Source organism: Anabrus simplex, chromosome 6, assembly GCF_040414725.1.
Source record: "Anabrus simplex isolate iqAnaSimp1 chromosome 6, ASM4041472v1, whole genome shotgun sequence".
NCBI classification, from domain to species: domain Eukaryota; kingdom Metazoa; phylum Arthropoda; class Insecta; order Orthoptera; family Tettigoniidae; genus Anabrus; species Anabrus simplex.
In genome coordinates this window covers 252,784,190-252,809,614 of record NC_090270.1, presented here as the reverse complement: position 1 = coordinate 252,809,614, position 25,425 = coordinate 252,784,190, and the positions used below count along the sequence as shown (strand labels likewise).

General features: G+C 38.3%; 1 protein-coding gene across 4 annotated transcripts in view; it reads right to left on the bottom strand.

Annotated features, from left to right (window-relative positions):
• The window catches only part of Imp (IGF-II mRNA-binding protein), a 424,845-nt gene that overhangs the window by 63,387 nt on the left and 336,033 nt on the right, over positions 1–25,425 (bottom strand). For all 4 annotated transcript variants that reach the window (XM_067150361.2, XM_067150362.2, XM_067150363.2 and 1 more), the window contains 4 exons: positions 13,525–13,662; positions 11,673–11,789; positions 11,277–11,412; positions 10,986–11,171 (listed from right to left, as the gene is read on the bottom strand). In XM_067150361.2, the coding sequence (XP_067006462.1) occupies positions 10,986–11,171; positions 11,277–11,412; positions 11,673–11,789; positions 13,525–13,662 (577 nt within the window). The remainder of the gene's footprint in view (positions 1–10,985; positions 11,172–11,276; positions 11,413–11,672; positions 11,790–13,524; positions 13,663–25,425) is intronic.

Here is a 25,425-nt window from a genome sequence, read left to right as displayed (position 1 = left end):
GGCTAAAGAGCACTGCAAAGACCAGTCAGTCAAACAGCAAATATACTTTCAAGCACCACGTTCATTCTCTTTGTGTGTTGACCCTTGATCTTAGTCGGTTATTCTTGACATTGGTGTTGAGTAGTAGTTCTGTTTAAAAGTACGGTAGCGATTTATTTTATTGTCTGTTAGCCATGGGTAGAAGCGAAGTGATGATCAAACAGCATGCCGAAAGTCACAAATCGGGACATTTTTATGTAAGGATACAGATGGCCTATATTGATGTGCTGACTCTGCAATGAAAAAGAAATGTCGTATGGCTTTTAGTGCCAGGATATTCCAGGACGGGTTCGGCTCGCCAGGTGCAGGTCTTTATTTGACACCCGTAGGTGACCTGCGCGTCGTGATGAGGATGAAATGATGATGAAGACAACACATACAACCAGCCCCCGTGCTATTGGAATTAACCAATTAAGGTTAAAATCCCCAACCCGGCCGGGAATCGAACCCGGGACCCTCTGAACCGAAGGCCAGTACGCTGACCGTTCAGCCAACGAGTCGGACACTCTGCAATCAAAAACTCGAAGAAAAAAATGTTTTGCAAGCTTTCCTTTGCCTTGGCTGCACTTCTGTGCATTTGGGCCTCTACGGACAGTGTCGATGTACAACATAATTGTAACTGATAGGCGGTCTCAAATGAAGGAGGACACCTTTTAAATAATTGGCATGTTGTACTTAAATCATCATTGAAATTCCTCCTCTTTGTAGGTGTGTTGTACTGTGATAAATAAATACGTTCAGAATAGTATTTTTCACTTTGAAATTGTGTTTGTAAATTTGAAAATAAGCATATTCCTGTGTGTTCGTTAATACTTCTTGCAGTCTTATGTTGATATTTGTCTTATTTTCCATAGTGAATTCAAAACTGCATGACGAGCAATGTGTGATTAAACAGTATGATTTTACTCCCAACTGTTGTGTGTGCAATTTAGCAAATTACGCCTATTTTTAACCAATTTGCTACAAAATGCTAAATTTGATTAGTTTAGATGCTACAAAAAGCTAAATTTGAAAATCAAAACGCTAAATCACTGATTTTTAAATGCTATAAACCACGAACTCTACTTATTACCCTTGCTATTCCCATTGTAAATATCGATTAAAGTCAGCAAGCAGCAATCGAACAGCTCCTTACCTTCATCGATCAGAACGGTCAAAAGATTATGCATCATATTTTGAGCATTTCTTACTATTTTGCCGAAATACGTTGTTTTCACCAGTAAAATAGCACATTTTCGCAGAATTTGCAATTTGGGTCACAATTCGCATATTGTCGCACTTGCGTTTATGCATAAAAATGATTTTATTCCACATGAGAATTAGCGTAGGCTTGGATTCAGTACACGAATCAAAAATTTGCATTTATTGCAAATGCGATTTTTCAGGTCCCTACTTATAATACAGCCAATTGTTATAAAATTTTTACATTAGACATTTCATCTTATTTCTAAGAACAAGAAGATTCAATCCTGCTCCTATTAGTCAAATCACAAGTATTTATTAGGTATATACGTGTACCATTGAAAACAAACTGAAGTATTCAAAATAAAATAAACTGTACAGTAAACAAAACAAGACTCACTATACGGTATGAAACTAAAAATTGTAGAATCTGGACTTTACTAAGGAAGTTCACCAAAAAGGCCAAAAGAAATCATTCTTGGCAAAGAATGATCTTAAGCAAGAGATATCTTTTGGCTCAATTTAAGAAAGACCTCTATGGTTAGTCAAGTCATGCTTTTATGTAATATGCAATGTGGCACAAGGGTAAACTTCTACATTGAATAAAACTAAAAGTAGTGTTTTATTAATTGTAGCTTATTTAGAACAGTAAAAAGATGTACAGGGTGTCCCAGGAGGAATGCTCAATATTCAAGGATACGACAGGAAGAATATGAAGCAAAAGACTTCACACATTTAATGGGCATTTGCTTCCGTGCTAGTGGTGCACACTTCCTTGTATCACCCACCCAACCCCTTTCGACGTTTTGAAATGGGTACCAGTGTTACTTGAGTGACGTTCACCATACATGTGTTTGTGGAACACGGATATGCATAGAAAGTTGCTGTGTGCACGTAGTAGTACTAGTCCGCACCATTTCAACAACGTATTGCTATTCCTGAATAGGTTGAACAACATCTTCCGAAGAAAAATGGGAACTTGGAAGAATACCGGTATTACACATTGTGCTGAAAACTCTGGTAAACACTCTAGATCAGGAATTAGATGTGTCGGAAAGCACTGGTGATATTCCTTGAGAGCAGCAGGAGCACAACCATCGTAGTAGCCGTAAACACACACCCCATCTACACAGTCTTCATTACTGTATGTGTGGCATTTTAGCCAGTGTACAAACACAGTTAACTGATGCTCTGTCTGATACATTCTCAATCCCTCGCACTACTTCACTTACAACACACCCTGGACAACGGTGCGTTCAAAGGGCTAATTTAATGGCAGAAAAGTATCCCAGGCAAACTGGTTGAAAGTGGTGGTGATATAAGTACAAATAAGCAATCTTTCTCTATACAACACTAATCAGAGGGAAAAAATGAAAGTCATCCGACACTCCAAAAATGAAGATATCAGCCAAAGAAAGACAAGGCCCACGAAGGGCGTGAAAATGAAAAACTCCCTTGCCCTCGCAAACCTAATAGCGTCGGGGTCGGAAAAGAACAAGAGTTGACCAAGGGAGGTAGGACAGGATAGATGAAAGTGAGGAGCCTGGTACAAATAAGTAGAAGCAATGCCAGGACTCAGCTAAGGGCCCCGTGGTCACCAATCCATGCTCCAAAAATCAGAACCCCTGGGACCTCTTTTAGTCACCTCTTACAACAAAACTGGTTGAAAGTAACGAGGTAAGCTGAGCTAGAATAAAACATCAAAGAGGTTGGGTGGGCAGGACACATACGTGCAAGCACTAGCCAAAACACAAACGTACACTGATTGTAGTCTATCTCGGAAATCATTTGGAATAGGACAAGTGTCCATATGAAGTTTTTTGCTTCAAATGATTGTTCCTGCCATAACCCTGAATATTCACCATTCCAACTGGGACATCCTGTATATACAGCATTATCCCTCTTTTACACTTAAAGGACTCGAGGAATACACGTGTAAACGGCAGGTGGGGTGTAAATCATGGGAGACAACCCATGTAAAAACGCTCTGGAAAAGGACGTAAACGTTACACAAAAGCAAATCAATTTTGAGCGCGTGTTAATCTTAATCCTATTATTGTACAGTACTTAAATGAAATAAGGGTCCAGTGTAAATTAACTGCTTGACACTACACTACCTTTGTAATTCAGTTCATCCACTGACCACAAGAAGGGTCCTGGTAGGTAGTTAAATTGTGTACTACAGTATACATACCTGTCAACTTTAAGAAATCAAAAATAGGATTTGTTTAATTCTCATATTTCATCTCCTATATTGCGCTACGGTCTCGGTAAAAAAGGACAAGATAAAAACCACACACATCTACAATTACAATGCGAATTGACATTAAATTTAAAATCTCAAACTAAGAAAACATAAAAATGGTTACAAGTAAACGTAGCAAACATGGAATAGAGTGCATAATAGTTACATTTATTAAACTGTAAAAGCAGAAATTAATTTTATAGGTACCTCTGAATTCTGGAAGATAACGTTTGTTATGTTTTGTGGCCTAAACGTGGAGACAAAATACCAAAACTAGAAAATACAAGAAACTGCCACCAACACAACTCTCTGAGATACATTCAAGTCATTAAAATGATGAACTAAGAATGAACACAAATGCACTCAAATACGCACAACTACCACATACAAAACAGAACAATATGTCTCATATTATAAACATACGACTTAGATAGGGGGGAAAAAGCACAGAACCCCCAGAAAAAAACACGTAGTGTACAAGTCCAATGAAACTCGCACAGCAACGATATTAATAACAAGCGAACCAGACAGTAACAAACTCGTGCTTTCCTCCCGATTAACAAAAGCACACATGTCGCTATAGTGAGAAAGCAACAATACATTCCACAACCTAACCACATGGTACTACAGACCTGAAGACCCTTGCCCGACCAAGCAACCACTGCTCAGCCCGAAGGCCTGCAGCCAACCAGCCCTCAGACCCAGGTAAAAATCTCTGACCTGTCTGGGAATCAAACCCAGGACCTCAGGCTAAGAGGCAGGCATGCTATGCCTACATCATGGAGCCAGCTAATACATTACACAAGCACACATGAATTTATCCTAGGGGAAGAGTATTGACCGCACTGGAGGTTATACTGGTCAAAAACAGGAAGAAGTAGAAATAAATCTGAAAACGAATAAAAAAAACTGAAGGTTTCAAGGTTAAATTGGAAGGGTTGGCAGGTATGAGTATATCATTTTAATCTGGTTATCTCTTTTAGAAAGGCTACAGATTTATCTAACATGCAATACATTTTCTATCCTTGTTTATCTATCTTCTATCTATACTAGCTGATGTACCCGTGCTTCGCTACAGGATTCTCAGAAAGACCAAGATTGTACGTGCGTACAGTATCTTCCAGAATAGCTCTCAACCAAACTTCAAATACAAATTAATATCTTGAAAACATACTGGAGGGGTAAGACACCATGGCAATCAATCCTAGCGGAGGGAATGAGATACAAGATTAAACTAAAGAAAAGTACCTATAAAAGATAATCCATATTTTCAGCAGTCGTTGAGATATATTGTGACAATCTGGATGCTGTTCAAGACCCGTTCAGCTGCATGAGCATAGTAGGAAGTGGTGATGATGAAAATGTCCAAACAGACCGAGATTAGTTTAACTAACGAGAAACAAAATAATCTATAACAAACTTGGATTTAAACACGCAATAACTCAAACTACGAACTACTTATCAAAATATCAGTTGTCACAATAATGAAATGTACAACAATTCGCTTCACAAATAATTAAAAGGTAATAAAATACATCAAAGTAAAGAATAAAACAAGCGCCTGGGCAGCACCAGGTAATTAGCTAGTAATATACAGTACACATATAAAAAGGTTTATCTCCTGGGTAGGCAATGCCTTCGTCAGAATTGTCATGCATTGTGTGTAAGTTTGTCAAGTAGGCAACCCCCCTCATCACAGTTGTCATGCAATTCGCTTAGCTCCCCGATCTACATAATCAACTAGTTTCACCCTTGTGTTGTCGTAAAGTGGGTGCTGTCCGGTTTCGACATCATGCCGTGGACATTCAAAGCATCAAAGGTTAGTTGCGACACCATTTAACTTTGATTTTTTCTACTATTTATGAACATTCGAAGTGGGTCCAAGTACCTTCAAACTTTGAGATGTGTGAACCTGGCCTACACTTTCCATTATGAAGGTACTTTCCCCGTAGAGGTTCACTTGGTCTTGTACTCTCTGGGATCACCTATCCTTGCCTGGCACTTCACTTTGCTTCCACTATGCTACGCTAACTCTGCTCAAATTGGATTGTATCATGGCTAATTCTTGTGGCAGTTCCAGTCCCTAATAGGATGCAATGAATTTAGTTGCAAACCAATATACAGTATTACCCCGCTTTCACATTACCACATTTCACATTTTTTCGTCATTTACAACGTTTTTGTTGATCTCCTCAGATTCCCTATGCTCACAATGTATTAAAATCCTCAAATTCACGTATGCAACATTTTATGCTTTATACGACATCAGTCTGCTCTGTTGGAGACTGGAAAATTTAAATTTCATCCCATGGTACCAAACAGAGAAGACCAAGAAAAGATGAAGATGCCATCCTTCGAGGTAAAGGTTTCAAGTACAAGGTAAGGTTGTCAAATGAAAATGAAAGGAATTGACGTGTGTCAAAAAGCTTTCAGATCTTTGCATGGGTTTTCTAAAAAGATGACTTACACCAAGTGAAGAGAAGAAAGAACAATTACAGAAGAGGATCATGTATCTAGAAACTCAACATAAAGAGCACATTCTTAGAGCTGAGACTTTTTACAATCGCAAGGGAGAATCAAGGATGAGGAGTAGACACAGATAAGACATGAGCAAACGCCGGCCACACCAAGTCCAGGGTTTGGGTTAATAACTCCATTAAGACAGCCACGGAGGCATGGAGGGAGGGCCTCACCACAGGTAGCAAGGTACCCTCGGGCAAAGAGGGAGCATATAATGCTTATTCATGCAGGGACTGAATGTGGGTTCATTGAGGGAGCAGAACTTATATTCATGGGCAAGAAGACAGGCGACTATCATGGAGAAATGGACAGTGAGCGCTACGAGGAATATTTCAAAGCAATTATTACTGAACATACCACCTAATTCAGTTATTGTCCTAGATAATGTTTCTTATCACCAGTGAAAATCGAGCATGTGCCCACAAAAAGTGCCAAGAAAACTGCTTTTCAGGCTAGGTTGACGGAAAAATATCACTTGGGAACCCTCTTTGAATAAACTTGAACTCTGGAAATACTCGATCAAAATCGTCCTAATTATGATGCCAACTATCGCACTGACAATCCGGTAGCAGTTACACGTCTCCCTCCATATCACTGCGACCTAAATCCTATAGGACTTGTGTGGAGCTAAGTGAAGGGATACATTGTGGCTAACAACAAACGATACAAGCTCCCAGAAGTGGAACAATTAATGCGAGAGGAAATACGTAAAGTGACTTCGGAACAATGGCGAAATTATGTTGAGTGTGTGAAGGCGACGGAGAATTGCATGTACGAAGCTAAATGGCCTTATAGAACGTCTTCACGGCGAGATTGTCAATATCAATTATGACAGCGCCAGCTCCAGTGATGATTCCTCGTGTTCTGACACCGACTCCAACGTGCAGCCACTCGATAGCGATGTAGATTAATTACTGCGGCACAAGGTAAGCTTTGCAGGTGATAAATTTCATTTTTCTTGTCCGTATTGAAGATCAACTTGTGATACAAATTCTTATAATTTTGTTAAATACCACCTATTCAATACAACAACATCGAGAACAAGTTAAATGTTCATAACATAGACAATTAACAACTGTAGAAAATTGTTAATATAGTCAATGAAGTTTCAACGGCAACCAAACAAGTCAAGCAACATTGAATCAATACAATTAGCCAGATCGCAAAAGGATTTTTAAAATACAGTAGAAGTCCGCTATAGCGAGTATGACATAATGAGAACTCCGTTATAGCGACGGCTTTTTTCTGTCCCTTCAAAATTCCTACATTAACCTGTATATTGTCCTTCGGTTACAGCGAGAACCCTATCACTGGCGCATCCGTTATTACGAGCGATTAAGCGCGCAAGATTTTTTCCATTACCGATATTTATGCACCCCAGCGATAATATTGCATGCGATCGATTACCTTCGGCATCGTTTCCTCGCTATGTGCACTAGCGATTTCTCTCGTAGACATTCGAAGGCGATGTCAGTGTCGATTAGCAATATCCGTCGACAGCTGTCCCGTAAAGAAAATTCTAAATGAAAGAACATGTTTTCGTAATAAATGCGTGAATAACCTGTCCAATAACGGTTGTTAACACGTTAAAAATTAAGGCTGACTAAACGAACGCTTAATTTTGAGGCTAAATACTGCAATTAAGTAAGAATGGGATACACCTCGAGATATGACAAGAGTGCTTAATTGATTTCATATGTTATTTTGTATTTTGTCGCGTCTGGTTAAATTGCGGAAAGGCTTATTATAAAAATTTATAGCGAGAAAGGTATAATTTCTCTACCGGTGCTTGAAGTGTGTTTTCATCATATGTATGCTATGGTTAAGTTAGGATACGTGACGCTCTTTGAATAATAAAACTGAAATGTTTGCAGCAAAATGGGATCGATCATCTTTGGTACAGTACAGTTCTCACTATGTGCATTTGCGAGCTCTCTTGTTGACATTCAAAGGCGATGTTGGAATTGATTAGTAATACCCATCAACTGCTGTTCTCTAAAGAAAATTTGAAATGAAAGAGTATAACACGTTTTCGTAATAAATACGTAAATAACGTGGCTGATAGCAGTTGTTAACTTGTAAAAATAAACACTGAATAAACGATATCTTAATTTTAATGTTATATACAGAAATTATGTAAGAACGTCATACACCAAGACATGGCAGAGTGCATCACTGACTTCACAGGATATTTCATATCTCCTCGCGTCTAGTTACGGCTATTTACATGAAAATTTTTCACGAGGAAGTTATTTCTCTACATGCGTTCCAAATATGTTTTCATGATAGGCTACATGTACGGTTAGGTTAGGTGACGCTCTTTGAAGAAGAAAGCTGAGGTGTTTGCCACAGAGATCTCTGGAGTGATACCGTATTTCTCCGAATCCAAGACCTTTTTCTTCCTCAGAATCTCATGTGAAAACTCAAGGGTTGTTGCATTCGCGGGCTAACAGTAAGATAATGGATACCTCTGGCAAGTACCGCGGTAACCACGCTGCTTCTTTTCACGCGCACAGAACTCTTTACTACACATCGCTACCGGTTGTACAGTGTGGATGTTTCTCAAATCTGCAGAATGGCATCAAAACATGCGAACCTTCGAATTCTTAGAAAATCCATGGCTACTCAGTGACAGAGTCATAACGCGTCTATTGTACTTGACGCTTAGTAAAATTAAGGTTTATAGACAGCAGGAATATTTTCGTGACGAATAGTCGTATTATGAAGATACGTGGAAAAAGTATCGGCAGCAAATTTTCAACGGGTTCTAGTCGATATTATGATGCCAATTTTAAGTTAATGTTTATTAAACACTCGGAAATGTGGAATAATTGTGCAGCCGCAAGAAAATATGGCATAGGCCTAACTAAAGCCAATATTTGGCGTTTACGTGAAGACAAAGAGCTAAAAAAATGCATTCAGTGGTCCACAACAAGGACGCTTTAAAGAAGTCGTCGATGAAATAGGTACAGTATGTGCACGAAAAACGCAAGGGAGGTTGGCCATACCGTGGCGCAATAAACTCGTTCGTTAACTTTCAACAATCGCGATTAGGCCTATACATCGCTAACCGTTGAATTTGGTCGCACCCGACAAGCGAGACGTGCGTGTAGCGGTAGCCGGTTATATCTGACGCTGCGTAAAAGTAACTGTTTTATAGACAGCAAGAATAATTTCCTGATGGATCGTTGTATTGTAGAGACGCATGGAATAGCTATTGCCGGAAAATTTTCAACGAGTTCTCTTCGGTATTATGATGCCAATGTTAAGTTAATGGTCCCTAAACCCGCGGAAATAAAGAATAATTATGCAGCCGCCAAAAAAATGAAATACGGCGCGACGAAAGTCAAGGTTCGGCGTCTAAAAATAGTCTAAAAATGCGTAGGCCTGTACGATTTTACAAACTTGTTTTTGAGCCTGATTTAAATTTTTTGAAGGAAAAAGTTGGGTTCATCTTAGATTCGGAGAAATACGGAACTATATTTTTTTCAGAATGAAATTAAACATACACTTTCATGTAATATCGGATTACGAAAAATAACAAACAAGTAAGCCGTTGTGTGGATATCATCTGCGGAAACGCAAGTTTTGAACAAACTGATTGCCCTTTCATACCGATTTTAAAGTGCATGAAGGGTTTTCCGACTTTTATACAAAAATCGGATATAACGACAATGCGTTTTAGCGAGTAAATTTTTCGCTGTTATGAATTCTCGCTATAACGGACTTCTAAGGTAATTTTAAAGAATGTTCACCAGATGAGTTTCATGAATAAAATATTAGACTTAGATAGATTTTAGACAAATACGTTTTAACTTAGACAGAATTTTATTGTTATATGATTTGTAAAATATTATAAGACTTGTCAATCAGGTTTACAAACAATTTAATCCAATAGAATAGATTCATGATCCTATATAACCTGAAGTAAATGATAATTGGCTGATGATGCACACGAAAAAGGAACGAAACATGTACCATATCAACAACTTAATAAATATGTAAGTTTTTATTATGCCATATTGTATTGAATAGGTGGTATTTAACAAAATTATAAGAATTTCTACCACAACAAGGTAGGCTGTCGCTCAAACCTCATGCATGATAATGATAATAATAATAATAATACTTTTAATAAAATTATATTTGTAATGATTAATTTATTGAAATTTTGCTAGACAAAGCGGACGTGGGACAGGTTTTCGCGTGGATCTCCAACTTTCCCTGTCAGTTTCAGTTAATTCGAGTACGATTAAATATTATTATTTCTCTAGCTTATTTATCAATCGCTCGTGAGTAGCATAACGGACTTCTCCGGCAGACACATTTCAAATATTTCGAATGGATTGCCTCAAATGGAATCGGACCATATATTTAGATAATAGTGAATGACAAATGATACAAGAATGTTTTATATTGATAATAATAATAATAATAATAATAATAATAATAATAATAATTTATTGAATATAATGCTTACTGTGTATGTCAAAACAATTGTTCTTAAAGCTTTAAGCACAAAATTGTAGTTAGTACATTAAAAATGTAATTCAATAAATTAATTGCTTAAAAGAATGTATGGGATTCTAAACACGCATATCTTATTGTATTAATTCTTTTAAAAGCACTCGAGGTACAATCCCATGAGCTATACTGCATCATAGTGCTGGAGTACAACTTTGAATTGCGCGCTGGATCATTTGGCAACAACGGCAAGTGTGACGAGGCAACGACGTTCCTTCCGCTTTAGTCTGTTCAAAAGGTGGTCCTAAAAACCACACTGCGATTTGTTACTGGAACAATGTTGCGTTGTGGAGACAGCAGACAGTTCACTCACAGACACCGCACCGTTAAGACATTTTTTTTTTTTAATTTGAGCATTTTTTTTGTTATGCTGCTCCATATAGACTAACTACAATCATACTTGTGGTACAGATGCACATCATTTGAAATTTTCTGTACCAGAGAATTCAATGCCATGAACAAAGCTTAGGCCTACCTGTGTATCAGTTCCTTGCTGGCTGCTAGGTTGAGTGGGCATGGGGCTGGGGTACATTGAAGGGTACGGAGCTGGGCCTGAACCATACATGCCACCAGGGAAGCCAGATGTGCGTGATGTATAACCTAGGTTGGATGTAGCCATCATTGCCATTGGATGCAGTCCTGGGAACATCATGCTCTGGGGCTGCAAGGAAAAAAAGGAACAAACAAGGAAACAGAGAATGAAAACCATATCAATTTAGAGCCTAGAGTAATACTTGAAAGACAATGGGCAACTCTGGCTACTTACTGCCATTGCCTGGAGGTCATTTTCGTAACTCTGGCGAAGCTTTGCGCTGATTAAGGCCTCTGCTTTAGACATGTTGTCTATTGTCCCTTTCACTGTTATTATCCTCTCCATGTTGAAACTGTTTATGTCATTAATGCTATATGGAAAGAATAAAAAAGAAAAAAATGTTGAACATAAGAGTTCCTAAGCATGATGAAATTTGAACATTTACACCTCCATTAATTTGCACTTCCGCTTATAATAATCATCGCAAAACACTACCCCCCAGATTATAATGTTTGAAATACCCACACCATACAATGCTGTTATGGAAATGGCTTAAGAAAATAGCAGCCATGGCCTTAATTCTGGTACAGGAAAAGAAGACTGAAAATAGACAACTTCCAGATAACTTACCTAGACACGGTTATCTTGGTGTCAGTGTCCTGCATAATGCGTTTTATCGTATTACCACCTTTGCCAATAATGCGACCAATCAAGTTATTGTGAGCCAGAATCTTCAACGAAATTTCACTAGAATGAAAATTAATCATTAAAATTAATTCTTATTTCTGCTAAGACACCAAAATTATAGCTTATGTTCTCTATTATGTAGTTTTGAGGAATCAGTACATAATAAATATAAAAAATTTGTCCTACAGCTGCAGTAAGCAATCTCACACATACTTTGCCAGATAATACTACATTAACCCGCCAGTGGTCGCTATATAAACAAAATGTTCACGGTCATTGAAAATCATCTGCACTTTTATACAGCATGCAGTTTCGAACTTGAACCCTGTTGTACCTTAGCACTGCAGTTTTGTGAGAAGGATGGATGCACTGAAAGGCACATCTGTGACCTTGAGAAGGGACAGGGAGGGAGGAATTATCAGCAACCGTCAACGGTGAGCAATTTGCATCACGCGCGACCAGTCACGTTGACGCTAATTTCTGTGTGTGTTATAGTTACGCTGTTGTTGTATGTTGTTTCATAGTTGAAACAGTTCCGTGCGACTTATTGTATTAACGTGTTGTGTAATTAGTGCGTTACGATGGCTTCAAGTCATGACACTGTAGCTGGTTTGATGAAATTCCTAGTGATCAACTAGAGGGCGAAAACAGTGACTGACTGTGAAAGTGAACACAGTCACCATAGTACGGGTACTGAAAAGTCCGAGCCAGAAGAACGTGCTGATGGAACCGAACCTGGATAGCAATCTGTAGCTGGCGAACAAAATATGAATGAGAATTTCATGTTTAGTGACAATGTTTATATAGGGAAAAATAAGGTGACAAAGGTGACACCCGCCAGGAAGAAATCCACGCTCACGTACTTGTGCGAAAATATGACACATTCTCGTTGGGTGAAGGGCTCTGCGAAAAACGCACACACTACTTTAGAAAGTTGGGAATTGTTTATCCTAGATACAGTTATAACCATTTAATGTTTTAATACATTTACGCTTGAAATCGGTTGGTATTTAACTATTTAATTAGATAATGTAATTACTATATAGTTACCAACCATTGACATTAGTTTTTATTACAAACATTTACGCTGAATGTTATAACGTAAATATTTTTAAAACTTTATCTCAACTGTTCAATTGAACAATGTAAATACTGTATAGTTACCAACCTGACATTAATTTTTGGTTGCAAACATTGACGCCGAACACTACACATTTTCTCCCTTAATTGTTATAATGTAAATATATTTAAACTTTTTATTTTCCTATGATTGCGTCAATTGTTTCTCCAGAGCACCACTGCCGAACTCTACTATGTTAATTTTACGCATTGGTGCTGACTTTTCATCTATAAACCTGTATGTTCAACCATCACTTTTTTACAACTATTTCCCATACTTAATTTTTGTATGTGTATTAATAATATGTATTTATTTGTGCATGTCAACTACTAACCAGGTACCTGACTTTTTACCTTGAGGTGATAATTTGACTGATGATGCCCTCAATGAAGGGCAAAACATGTCTCAAGTGGAATCAATAATAAATGCCTAATTTATAACATTTATATGTATTGAATAGGTGAAAAAACAAACCTTTTAGCATCCTACATGGTATTTATTACGTAAACACGTCATAACATACCGTGAGCATTTTGCTGAACGCGCGACCACTCGTGTTACTTTTATCCTAGTGACCACTGGCGGGTTAATCCTAATTACAATGAATCAATATCTATACAGATAGATACTGTGAAAAAATTACAAAGGGGAAAAACAAACAGGTAAAATACTTACCCCTTGTTAGTGTTGTTCGCCTCCTGCTGCATCACTTCGAGGATTCGTTTGCAGGCATTTGTACAGTTTTCTGGATTACCGTAGATTGTGATAGCCTTCTCCAGAGAACCAACATTATCTTTTCGATGCACATCAACTCTGTAAAAACAAACATGAAAATTAGCAAGATATAATGCATTTTAACCACGGACTAGTAGTTACAATCAGATATACTGATATCACAGCATTTTGGACGTAAGAGAGTTCCTAACAATGATGAACATTTGAACATTTTACTCCTCTCTCAATTTGCACTTCCTCTTATAATAATCATTACAAATCACCACCCCCAGATTATAATGCTGCAAATACCCACATCAGGCCACGCAGAAAATAGCAGCCACGGCCTTAATTCTGGTACAGAAACTGGCCAGTGCTGGCAGTAAAAATGAGAACCATTCTCAGGTCTACCGACAGAAGGGTTCAAACTCACCAACTGGACGTAACTGCAAGAGCTACATGGCTCGTATCAGTCAACTCTCTCGGTGATGGAAAATATGAGCAAAATCTCAGTAAACTCAGACTGTTTAACAATTTAATGCCAGAACTAGATATTCAGAACAGCAAGCAAAGTTCCCTAGTTCTAACCATTCGAACAGTAGCAATCCCACTGTTGTCACATCAATGGCAAACACGAATCACACTTAATATTACAAAAAATAAAATACAGTAGAGTCCCGTTAATCCGAAAGTCTGGTTAATCCGAACTGAAATATTCATTTTTTTAAGTTCTCCTTATTGAAATGAAAGACCATATTATAGAATGAAGATTTACTTGCACTTTTAGTCATATTTTACTAGAATAACTTAATGTAAACATAATTACACATCATAAACCATCAATCACTGGGCGTTCATCTTTATAAAGTCTGTTAGTTTCTTTTGCCGTAGTGATTGGAACCTACTCGAAGATGCAGTGTTAAACCAGAATCTCATAAACATCACATCAATGGGCGTAGTAGCGGAGTGTTGCTCGACGTAGCGTACCGCAAGTTCTAGGCGGTCGCGGCATCTGAATATGAGACTAGTGTAACCCGTTACCGTATTTTAGCAGTTTTAGGAAACAAGTTTTAACCTAGTTTTAGTCGTTTTCTCCTCTACGTGTTCTTAACTACCCCACTGTAATTTTATACACTTTTTTTATTAATGTAACTGCTAAATAATGGGCTTTTCAAATTACAGTATATACTGTACTGTATTATAGAATATTTTCCTCAGGCGGTTGAGGCGCTGGCCTTCTGACCCCAACTTGGCAGGTTCGATCCTGGCTCAGTCTGTTGGTATTTGAAGGTGCTCAAATACGTCAGCCTCGTGTAAGTAGATTTACTGGCACGTAAAAGAACACCTCCGGGAGAAAATACCGGCACCTAGGCGTCTCCGGAAACCGTAGGAGTAGTTAGTGGGACGTAAAAACAATAACATTATTATTGGAAAATATTTTCCGGTTAATCCGAAAATTTTGTAATCCGAACAGACTCCGGTCCCAATTAGTTCGGATTAACGAGACTCTACTGTATAAGATAGTTATGGATTTAAATTTGCTCAATTACAGCTTTCTTTCTTCTCAAAAACTAAGTAAAAACACATTTATCATAATTAATGTGACTATCCCAACACACATGTATAGTTTTCATGTTAATGCATTCCAATCCAGGTTCCCGACAGAAATATTATATTAACATGGCCAACAGGCAGTACAGTAGGACCTCGATAATTCGAAATCGGCTAATTCAAAATCTCGCCTAATTCGAAGCAGCTCTCCTTCCCGAAAACATGAGGTACGGTTTAGCATGTTATTTAAATTGTTTAATTCGAAATACGGATAATTCGTAATTCGAAGAACAATGTCCCATTACCAAAATTAAGATTTTTAATTCGAAACTGCCTTTACATTTTGAAAGAGTATTCCAGAACATGCAGGGGTAACTTTCCGCGCTTTCACCCACTTTGGCGTGTCTACAGTGTGCTTCACATCTGCTAAGTTCAAGTGGAATTGTAATTCTTTTGTATGCAGCGTTTTAAAGAACGCCACAATATCCTGTAGCAGGCAGTGTGCGGAGAGAGAGAATATGTGAACACTGACGATGCCAACAGTTGGTGGAGAAGTGTGGCTTATATAATCAATTTGCACGCACCAAACAATATTGACAATGCCAATGAAACTGCATTGTTTTGTTGGTTTGTATCATATTTTTAAATGCCAAGGCCAAACGGCCTTATGGTTTTAAAGGAGAGAATTGCCAGCCAGAAAATCTACTGTGTTGCTATGCATGGCACACGGAAGCAAGAAAATTCCTTCCCCTTTCATACGCAAGTTCGAAAAGCCATGATGTTTTAAGGGCGTCAAGCACTTTCCGTACAATAAAACGCATCTAAAAATGCAAACAGTACGTAATCCAAGAGATAAAGCATTTGCACAGGGAAGTCTGCATAACTTGCCCTCCTTTGAATCGTGTATCTTTCCCTTTCATTGCACGAGGTTATATTTGCCGTTGTTTTATCCAAGTGCATTATTTGAATAATGTAAATGCACCTAGTTGGATACATTTCTGAAATAGTGTTTTCCATGGCATTTGAAAAGTTTAAACTGAGAATCAAGGTGATTGCATGCATTAAGTGCCATGGCGGGAAATCGTACAAGAGCAGTCACTGTACGGTTGTCGTAATGCGGACAGAAGCGAGAGACTTTCTCCCCTCATCATAGGGAAGTTCGATAAGCCACAATGTTTAAGGGCATTGGGTACTTTCCGTGCAAGTATAAGGCATTTAAAATGCATACAGTCAATGCACAGGGGAGCCAGTATAGATTTCTCCTCGTCTTTGAATCGGGTTTTCTTTCTTTTGATTTCATTGCGTGAGATTATGTTTGCCAGTGAATTATCCAAGTGCATTATTTGAATACTATAAATGCACCTTGTTGGATACATTTTGGGAATAGTTTTTCTCCATGGCATTTGAAAGGATAAAACTGTGAATCAAAGTTAACTGCACGCAATAACAGGTCTTAGAATATATTGTGACGCTGCACGGGTTGGCATTTCCGAATTAGCCTACGTGTTGGCGGTTAATTCGAAATCATGTAAATCGAAGTCTGATTTTTGCATCCCAACGACCTCGAATTAATGAGGTTTCACTGTATTATAAAGTCCACTTCGTTATATCCAACAGGGGTACCAATAAAACCACAGTAAGCTACTTAGTCAAATTTAAGTACTCACGCGTGAGATCTCTTTGTGTTAGAACGTCCTCAGAACAACTAGCACGTACTCATTGTAAGCATGAAAACCACCTTTGACCTACTAGGTACTTGAGTGCACCGCCATGTGGGACATTTGAAGACTAGTAGATGCTCATGTGATGTAATGATACCTAACTGTTCATACTTCAATTTAACATCAACTGCTGAGCTCCAATGTGTACGTTAACAAAGTTTTACTTCGTTCGTTGCTTCAAAAAATATTCAGCCTAATGTCCTGTCTAGTTAAGACAACTGCCAACTGTTCAAGACAAAAACTTGAAGCTTTAGAATTTCTAACAAAATTGCAAGCAATATGCACAATGTGTACTATAGACAAAAAGGTAAATAATATATTAGAATAAGATGCAAGTGTATGTAATGTAACCAAGTTCTCCAGTCCATCGAACAATAAATATGACTACAACCCTATAATATACCTTTGAACATTTTTTAAAACACATTAAACAAAGAATGACATCAACATGTTCTTTCAAATCATACTTTTTAAAATTATTATAAATTGATGAAAATAATATACAAATATAGAAATATTTACATTTAAATTCTGTTACTTTAATCTTGGTGAAGTACTCAGTAATCCTTGTAACTATGAAAGTGGTAATGGAATATTAAGGCCCGGTTTCTTCAACGAATGTTTAGTGTTAACACTGCTGTTAAGGAGACTTAACACACAATTTAACAAAATGATCGTCTCATCAAGAATTGTTAACTCTAACAATTGTTAATACTTGTGTTAAATTAACCTAGCAGCACCCCTGTGTTAAACCTCTTAACAGTTGCTAAAATTTCAAAATGGAGGCATATAGAAGATGTAAGTTTGAAGCTTTACTGCTGTATGAGGACTATTTATAAACTGAAGAAGGCAAAGGACGACCCATACTAAGAAGTAACGACCTTTTAGAGTTGTCAGAAGAAAGATTTCTAATTACCGAAGCCATAATGAACAAGGTACTAGACGATATAGAAAATAGGTTAGAGTTTCCAACAGATTGCAAATTACCAATCTCTCCAGTGCAGCAGTTGCTTATAGATTTTACAAGGATGGGTCAAACCCTGCGACACTGAACAGTAACTCGTGTAGAAGGGTTTGGGTTAATACCGTACAGGTTCGTTTTCGAAATAAATGAGGACAAATGTCATGAGGCAGGATCCGCTTCGGACAACGTGGAGGGGATAGAACACTAAAATGCGAACACATTTAACTTGAACTTGTTAGGTCCGCAACCTAATAATTTCCGGAAATTTATGAATTCCCGATTGTAAAGCACCGCCTATATACTTGAAAAGTTGCAAACTAGTCAAGTGTAGCAGTGGCCATCATACTTATCTACGAACCGTGACGATGAGAGTTTGAGTCCCCCGTTACATTATCTTTTTAAAATACAAATGTGAAGGTAAAAATGCGAATAAAAGTAATGATCAAATTGCAGTGGAAGTTTATTTCCTTCCTCAAATTAATATAGTGGGACTTTATTTCCTACCTCAAATTAATATAGTCCGCCTCTGTGGTGTAGTGGTTAGCGTGATTAGCTGCCACCCCCCGGAGGTCCGGGTTCGATTCCTGGCTCTGCCACGAAATTTGAAAAGTGGTACGAGGGCTGGAACGGGGTCCACTCAGCCTCGGGAGGTCAACCGAGTAGAGGAGGGTTCGATTCCCACCTCAGCCATCCTCGAAGTGGTTTTCCACTTCTCCTCCAGGCAACTGCCGGGATGCCGGGATGGTACCTAACTTAAGGCCACGGCCGCTTCCTTCCCTGTCCCATCCAATCTTCCCATCCCTCCACAAGGCCCCTGATCAGCATAGCAGGTGAGGCCGCCTGGGGGGGGGGTTACTGATCATTCTCCCCAATTGTATCCCCCGGCCCAAAGTCTGAAGCTCCAGGACGCTGCCCTTGAGGCGAGAGGTGGGATCCCTCGCTGAGTCCGAGGGGAAAACCGACCCTGGAGGATAAACAGATCAAGAAGAAATTAATATAGGCTATATACAGAGAAAGAGATCCGGCAGTAACTGTGAGAAAGTTTAGACCTATATTAATTTCAGGTAAAAAACAAAGTGTACCGGTACTGCAATTCGCGTAATATTTTTGTTCCAATTTCTAAATAACGTTCCCTGAAACGAGACTCGAACTCACGTCTACGACGCTTGCAGACAACTACGATGACCACTATGCCACAACTGCTAAGTATATACGCCTTGCATTGGAATCAGGGATTCATCAATTTTTCAGAAGTTATTAGGTTGCGGACCTGACATGTTTAAGTAAAATGTGTTCGCCTTTAGTGTTATATCACCTCCACTTCGTCCAAAGTGGAGGTTTTGTAATAACATCTGACCTCGAGACATTTTCCAGGTAGGCCTAATTGTAGGGGCAAAAGATCTTCATAGGTCGACGTCCCGAACAAATAGTATTTTTTTTTTTAAGAAAAAGGCCTAATTGTAGGCGACTATGTTCACGAGGGCAAGAATAATAATCATGTTATTTGTTTTACGTCCCACTAACTACTCTTTTAAGGTTTTCGGAGACGCCAAGGTGCCGGAATTTAGTCCCGCAGGAGTTCTTTTACGTGCCAGTAAATCTACTGACACGAGGCTGACGCATTTGAGCACCTTCAAATGCCACTGAACTGAGCCACGATCGAACCTGCCAAGTTGGGGTCAGAAGGCCTGCGCCTTAACCGTCTGAGCCACTCAGCCTGGCACAAGGGCAAGAAAAGAGTGTGTAGAATTCTACAAAGAATTCTTGCTGCCATTGCAGCATTAACAAGGCACTGCATTATTTTCCCCGCAATAAAGGAATGCCCGAAAATCATTCAAAACATATCAATTATCACATTTTCCCGGTGATGTAGGAACCTTAGATTGCACTCCTACAAGAATAGGCTATATCGAATGTTGTGATATAACAGTCCGTTATTTCATTTTTTAAGCACACTCACATAATTTTAAATTAAAACTATAACAACATTTGTCTCGCATTCATCATAATAACGATACCTCTTACTTGACATGTTTACTTCTTAGCGGTCTCCTATAATAATGTCAACCATGTGTCTGTGTGACAAAATACTATTTCAACACGCCACTAGCAGCGCTATATGTAAAGAAACAAAAGACGCTCACTGCCAAACGCGTTCAGAAATCTTACGGAAATGTGTTAATTTCTCTTTAACAATTGTTTCGTAACAAATGTTGGAAATATGTTCTTGAAACAGGGTACTTTTAAACGAAGTGTTAAATTAATAACAATTGTTAGGTAACATTTGTTAAGCAAAATTTAACATAGAGTTGAAGAAACCGGGCCTAAGTGAATTTTGCCTAAATTTCTAACTGACGCCATTGCTTCAAAATAACAACAAAAAACAGTATGCACAACTGTGGCAAAATAAATAAAGAGAGTACCATATTTACGTGAATAATCCCTGTCGCCGAATTATCCCCGCACCCTAATTTTAAGACCATTTGGAAAACTGAAATGGACAAAAATTCCTTCCATCGAAAGAGTAACGTAGGCATAAACAAACATTTCAATCACCCCTCGAGTTCCGCATGGTATTTACGCAAATAGGAACATGAACATATTTGAGATGATTAAAAAATGCATTATCAATGCTATAAAATATATTTGCTATGAAAATTAGCAAGTAGGCTTTCTTACGTGACAGATATTTCATTAATATGAACTTTCAATAGGCTCGATTCGCTGTAGAGTGGAATATTCTTTGTCTCTCGCAACACTACAATCCTCTCCTAAATTACTTACAAATTTATCACACTCCACTTCTCTCACGCAGTCTCTTTTTACTCTGATAGTAACACGGCCTGTGGTGGATAATTCTTTTTGGGCAATGTAAACACTTGAAACAGACACCTGTGAACTCATTTATTAATTTTCAAATGCCATGGAATATGCTATATCTGAACAGTATCCAACAGGGCGCATTTACAGAATTGAAACAATGCACTTGGATAACTCGCTAACAAACATAACCTCACCCAACAAAAGAAAAAAATGGTTCAAATATGAAAATCTATGCCAGTTTTCCTGTGCAAGTGCTTTATTTATTGGATTACTGTGCTGTTTGTATTTTGAATGCCTTGTACTTACACAGACGGTACTGGATGCCCTCAAAACATCGTGGTTTATCGAACATTCCTATGACGAGGGACAGAAGTAGGAACTCTTTCGCTTCCATCTTCCTTTAAAACCGTAAGTCCATTGATCTCAGCATAAAAAATAAAATGCAGTTTCATCGGCAATGATAATATTGTTCGGTGCGTACAAATTGGTTATAATTATGAGCCAGTGTTCGTTGATTCTGCTTCTCCGCATACACACTGTAGACACACCAAAGTGAGTGAACCCCTGCACATTCTGGAAGACGCGCCCTATCGTGACGCCGAGAAAATTTGTGGTGAATTTCAATTTTACTGCAAAATACTACTTTTTAAAAATTTTAAATTAAAAGTCCGAAATGATTTCCATTTAAATATGACATATGGGGGGCAGTTTTCTTCCATCTGTGGTTACACAAAGCATAACTGTACACCGAACGTCAAAAACTACATGAACCAGGAGCACGTTGCCAACCTTGACGTAAATAAAACCAGCCCTAAATGACACACTATTTCGGTTCAGTGAGATAAAAGCAAAAAGAGCCTTGTGTTCCAATATCCAGTCCAATACTACAGGGAAACTAAAGCAAAAGTGTTGGTTCCACCTAATCAATACCAATTTATTTTACAAAGTATTGTTTACACTACCGGTGTTATTTGAAAACCTGGTTCCTCTACGATTTTGTGCCGAGAGTGAGGAGATATTTGAAAGAAGATTGGGGTCTTCGACCAGAGGATATAATTATTACTGACAATGTAGAGTAAGTATCATCCGGGAGTGAGGCTGCTTGTCAGTGATGACATCAGAATGAATTTTTTCCTCCTAAAGTAAAAGCTCTTTTACAACAGATCGATGAAGGTGTACTGGAGAACATCGAACATGTATACTGAAGACAGCTATTGGGTAAAGTAACAAAAGAGGGAGAAGTTGGTGTAATTTCTGTACTAAAATTGGTAAATATCAAAAATGTTATTTTTATAGCTGCAAATTCTTGGGATCACCTTGCTGACCTACCAATTAACAAGCCGTAGAAAACAATATGGCCTGCTGTTTGGGATTCTACCACTGAAGATTCTGAAGTTGATAATTCCGAATTCCTTGAAATATTTTTAAATATTCCTTGTTGTTCAGATGTAGACAATAGTGACGTATATGCCTGGTTGCAAAATGACAGTGATGCTGGTTAAGGTATGATTACCAATGACTTAGTTATTGCTGCCTGAGATACAGAGGAGAGCAGTGATGGTGAAGGGGAAAACGAAAATGACGTATTCAAGAAGTAATGCCTCATGAGGAGGCAAAAGCATGACCAGGAAAAATAATGGTTTATTTAGAACAAAAGGTTGAGAAAAACTCCAGCTAAACTGATGTTGGTGAAACATCTACACGATCGTACTGCTCTCGAACGTCACACAAATTTGAAGAAAAAGAAACTGGCACACTATTTCAGTAAATATAAGCGAGTACAGTACGCACTGTATTGAGTTAATACGCCAAAGTCTTTTATTTAATTCTTGTTAGGGCCATTTTCTCCTAATCGACTTAAACCTGGTATAAATTAAACTCGTTTAACTTTAGTATCTAGTTTAAAGTTGTGTTCATTTTCTCCATCAATTTCCGACACTCGTTTAGTTTAAACCACAGCTCGCCGGTTTAAACTAATGCCACCTCTCGAAGCTCAGGTCAGCGCTAGCGTTGGCTGCATTGAAAGAATACTCGAAAGCACAATTCATTGGAATTAGCCGATCAGAGATAACTAAAGCAATGAGTCATCGTTGTTTCAATATCGGCTGTTTTAAGATATTTAATGCATTCGTACCTAGTGAGTAAACAAGAAATTCAACGGAAACTAGAGGGCCTTTGCACTGACAAAAACCTGTAGTTGTCAAATCTGTAACAAAAACAATAGAGCCATCAAGAAATTACGTAACTTTGAAATACAACCCCATTATTCCGTCCACTCGTTCGACATTACTAATATGTATTCAAGTATTAACACCAAAAAATTAATTCCCATCATTGAAAGAAATCTTAATACACACAGTTCCCTAAGCAAACTTGAGATCCAAGACATCATGAAGGTCCCGAAATTAGTAATCAATAAAAAATGTATCTTTTACAGCACCATATATCAACAAGATGGACCGGCAATGGGGTCACCGGCTTCGGGGATCTTAACGGAAATATATCTTAGATTTTTTAGAACATACAATAATTGACAATTCTGTTTTGGTCTAGATACGTCGATGATACTTTGGTAGCACTAGACGATAGGACTACTAGAGCTACCTCTAGTCTTGACAATCTCAACAATATAGATCCAGATATTAAATTCACCCTCGAGTTGGAATCCAACAAACAAATTAACTTCCTAAACCTCACGATAAGCAGGCTCCCATCCTCCCTAACATACAGTATATACAGAAAACCCAAACAAAAATGAGCTACTTATAACAGTATGGTCGACCCTGCATTTAAAATACCAATGTCGAAAACGAACTTAAAGAAAAAGAATTAGACACCATCCGTTCCATTGCTAAATTCAATAGATATAACGACTGTTTCATACATAGAACAATAAATAAATTCAAGCAATGACTAAAAACGTTAGAAAAAGAAAAACCCAACCCTATCATATATCCTACCTTCACTTTCACCGAAAACGTTTAAAATGTAACCAACATCTTCAAGAAGCATAACGTCAAGATATCCTTTCGTACTAAATAGGAATGTTGAAATAATACACAACTCTAACACAATTAACAAAAATAACACCTTCTTGAGGTCAGGGGTATACTGGTTTAGTTGCAATAACTGCAATTCCACATACATAGGGCAGACCAGACAAAACTTCAAAAATCGGGTACATAGAACACGTCAATGCTATTAAATACAATAGGTTTTTGGCAGTCGGCTAACATATGCATGAGAACCTTAGGAAAAGGCCCTCTCCTGGATGCCGCCGAAAAATGCTTCATACACCTTAATCAGTTTTTCAACCCCAATTTGAAATAAAATTTCTGAGAAACCCAAGGTTCCTTACGACTTTCTTATTACGGTTCTTCAAGATGTTAAGTTTATGAGAAAGCGTTCAATCTTCCACGCATTACATAACACCCTACCTCGCTATACGTCCCCACTGCATAGCCTCCAGACCCAACACCTCCCCCATAGGTTTTTCCTCTCCAAGCCCCTTCCCTTTCCTCCCCTCTCCCAACTACCTCTACCCACAACACGGCTCCAATTTTGTCAACTCCTCTCCATAGAGTAAGCTTCCTGGCACGCTGCGGCAAGGCAAGTTCTCACACTTTAACTTTCTATACCTTTGCTTCATTTGACTTGCCTTTTACAGAACTCCATATTAAAACCAGCTCTCCGTTTTCTCTAGGTTTCACGTTCTGCTTGAACTGAGGAACCTCGGTCCTACGTATCATCCTGAGACCTACATGTACACTAAAACACCCTTTCCGACGCACATAGCACAACTTTAAGAAGACCATGCCACCAACAGTGCTCAGATTATTCCTCAGTGCTGCATTTCTCCATCGATACTTATCAAGATTTTAATGTGTTCACAAAGTTTCATCATACCAAAGCACAACTTTACAGAATGTGCCCGAACTCACGTACCAAAACAATACCAGACTATTACACCGCCAACGCGTAGCAATCCTCAGATATTTTATATGAACTATTTTAAATATGTCATATTAATTTTACCTAGCATGTGTGTATTGTTGCTATATGTGAATTTATTCCCTCACTTGGTTTTATGTAAGGCTGATGATGACATTGAAAACATGTCGAAACCGGTACCTTTGTAATAATAAAAATGTTGTAATATAATTTATGTGCAACAGTTTTGTATGTACTGAAAAGGTGGATTCCATTACATTAAATTACTTCTGTTATTCTCAGTTGAATACGGAATGGCCGTGAAGTTTTTAACTTTAGATGTACTGGTAGTATCGAGGAGAACAACGTTACTATAAAATGTCCGAGCAACAGTGGATCAAATTATTTTATTTATTTTTGTTTCCTGAAGAAATTCTCTATTGTGCCTTTGTCAATTGTTGGTCCAGATTACCAAGTTCCTTTGTGTGGATATCCCAGGGTACGGAAAAAAAACAGTGATGGTGGTATTTTCCAGAACTCTGTAATGAGACAACGGTTAGAAGCAGGTGCTCTTGGTGTTCCGAAAGACAAAATTCCTCCTGGACAGAATGTGCCTGCGCCTTATTTCATAATCGGTGACTAACAGTTTCCCCTGAAAAGATACTTAATGAGACCATTTTCATACAGGCAAGCAGGAGACAAGCGCACAGAAAATGACAACTATCGACTGTGTGGAGCAAGGAAGGGTTGTAGAAAATGCCTTTGGCATATTAGCACAGAAATGGTGAACTGATTGCAGAAGAATGGAACTTAATGAAGCTTTCGCTGATCGTGAGACAGTTGTGGAGTTCTTTGGCATGCATAACAACAGTG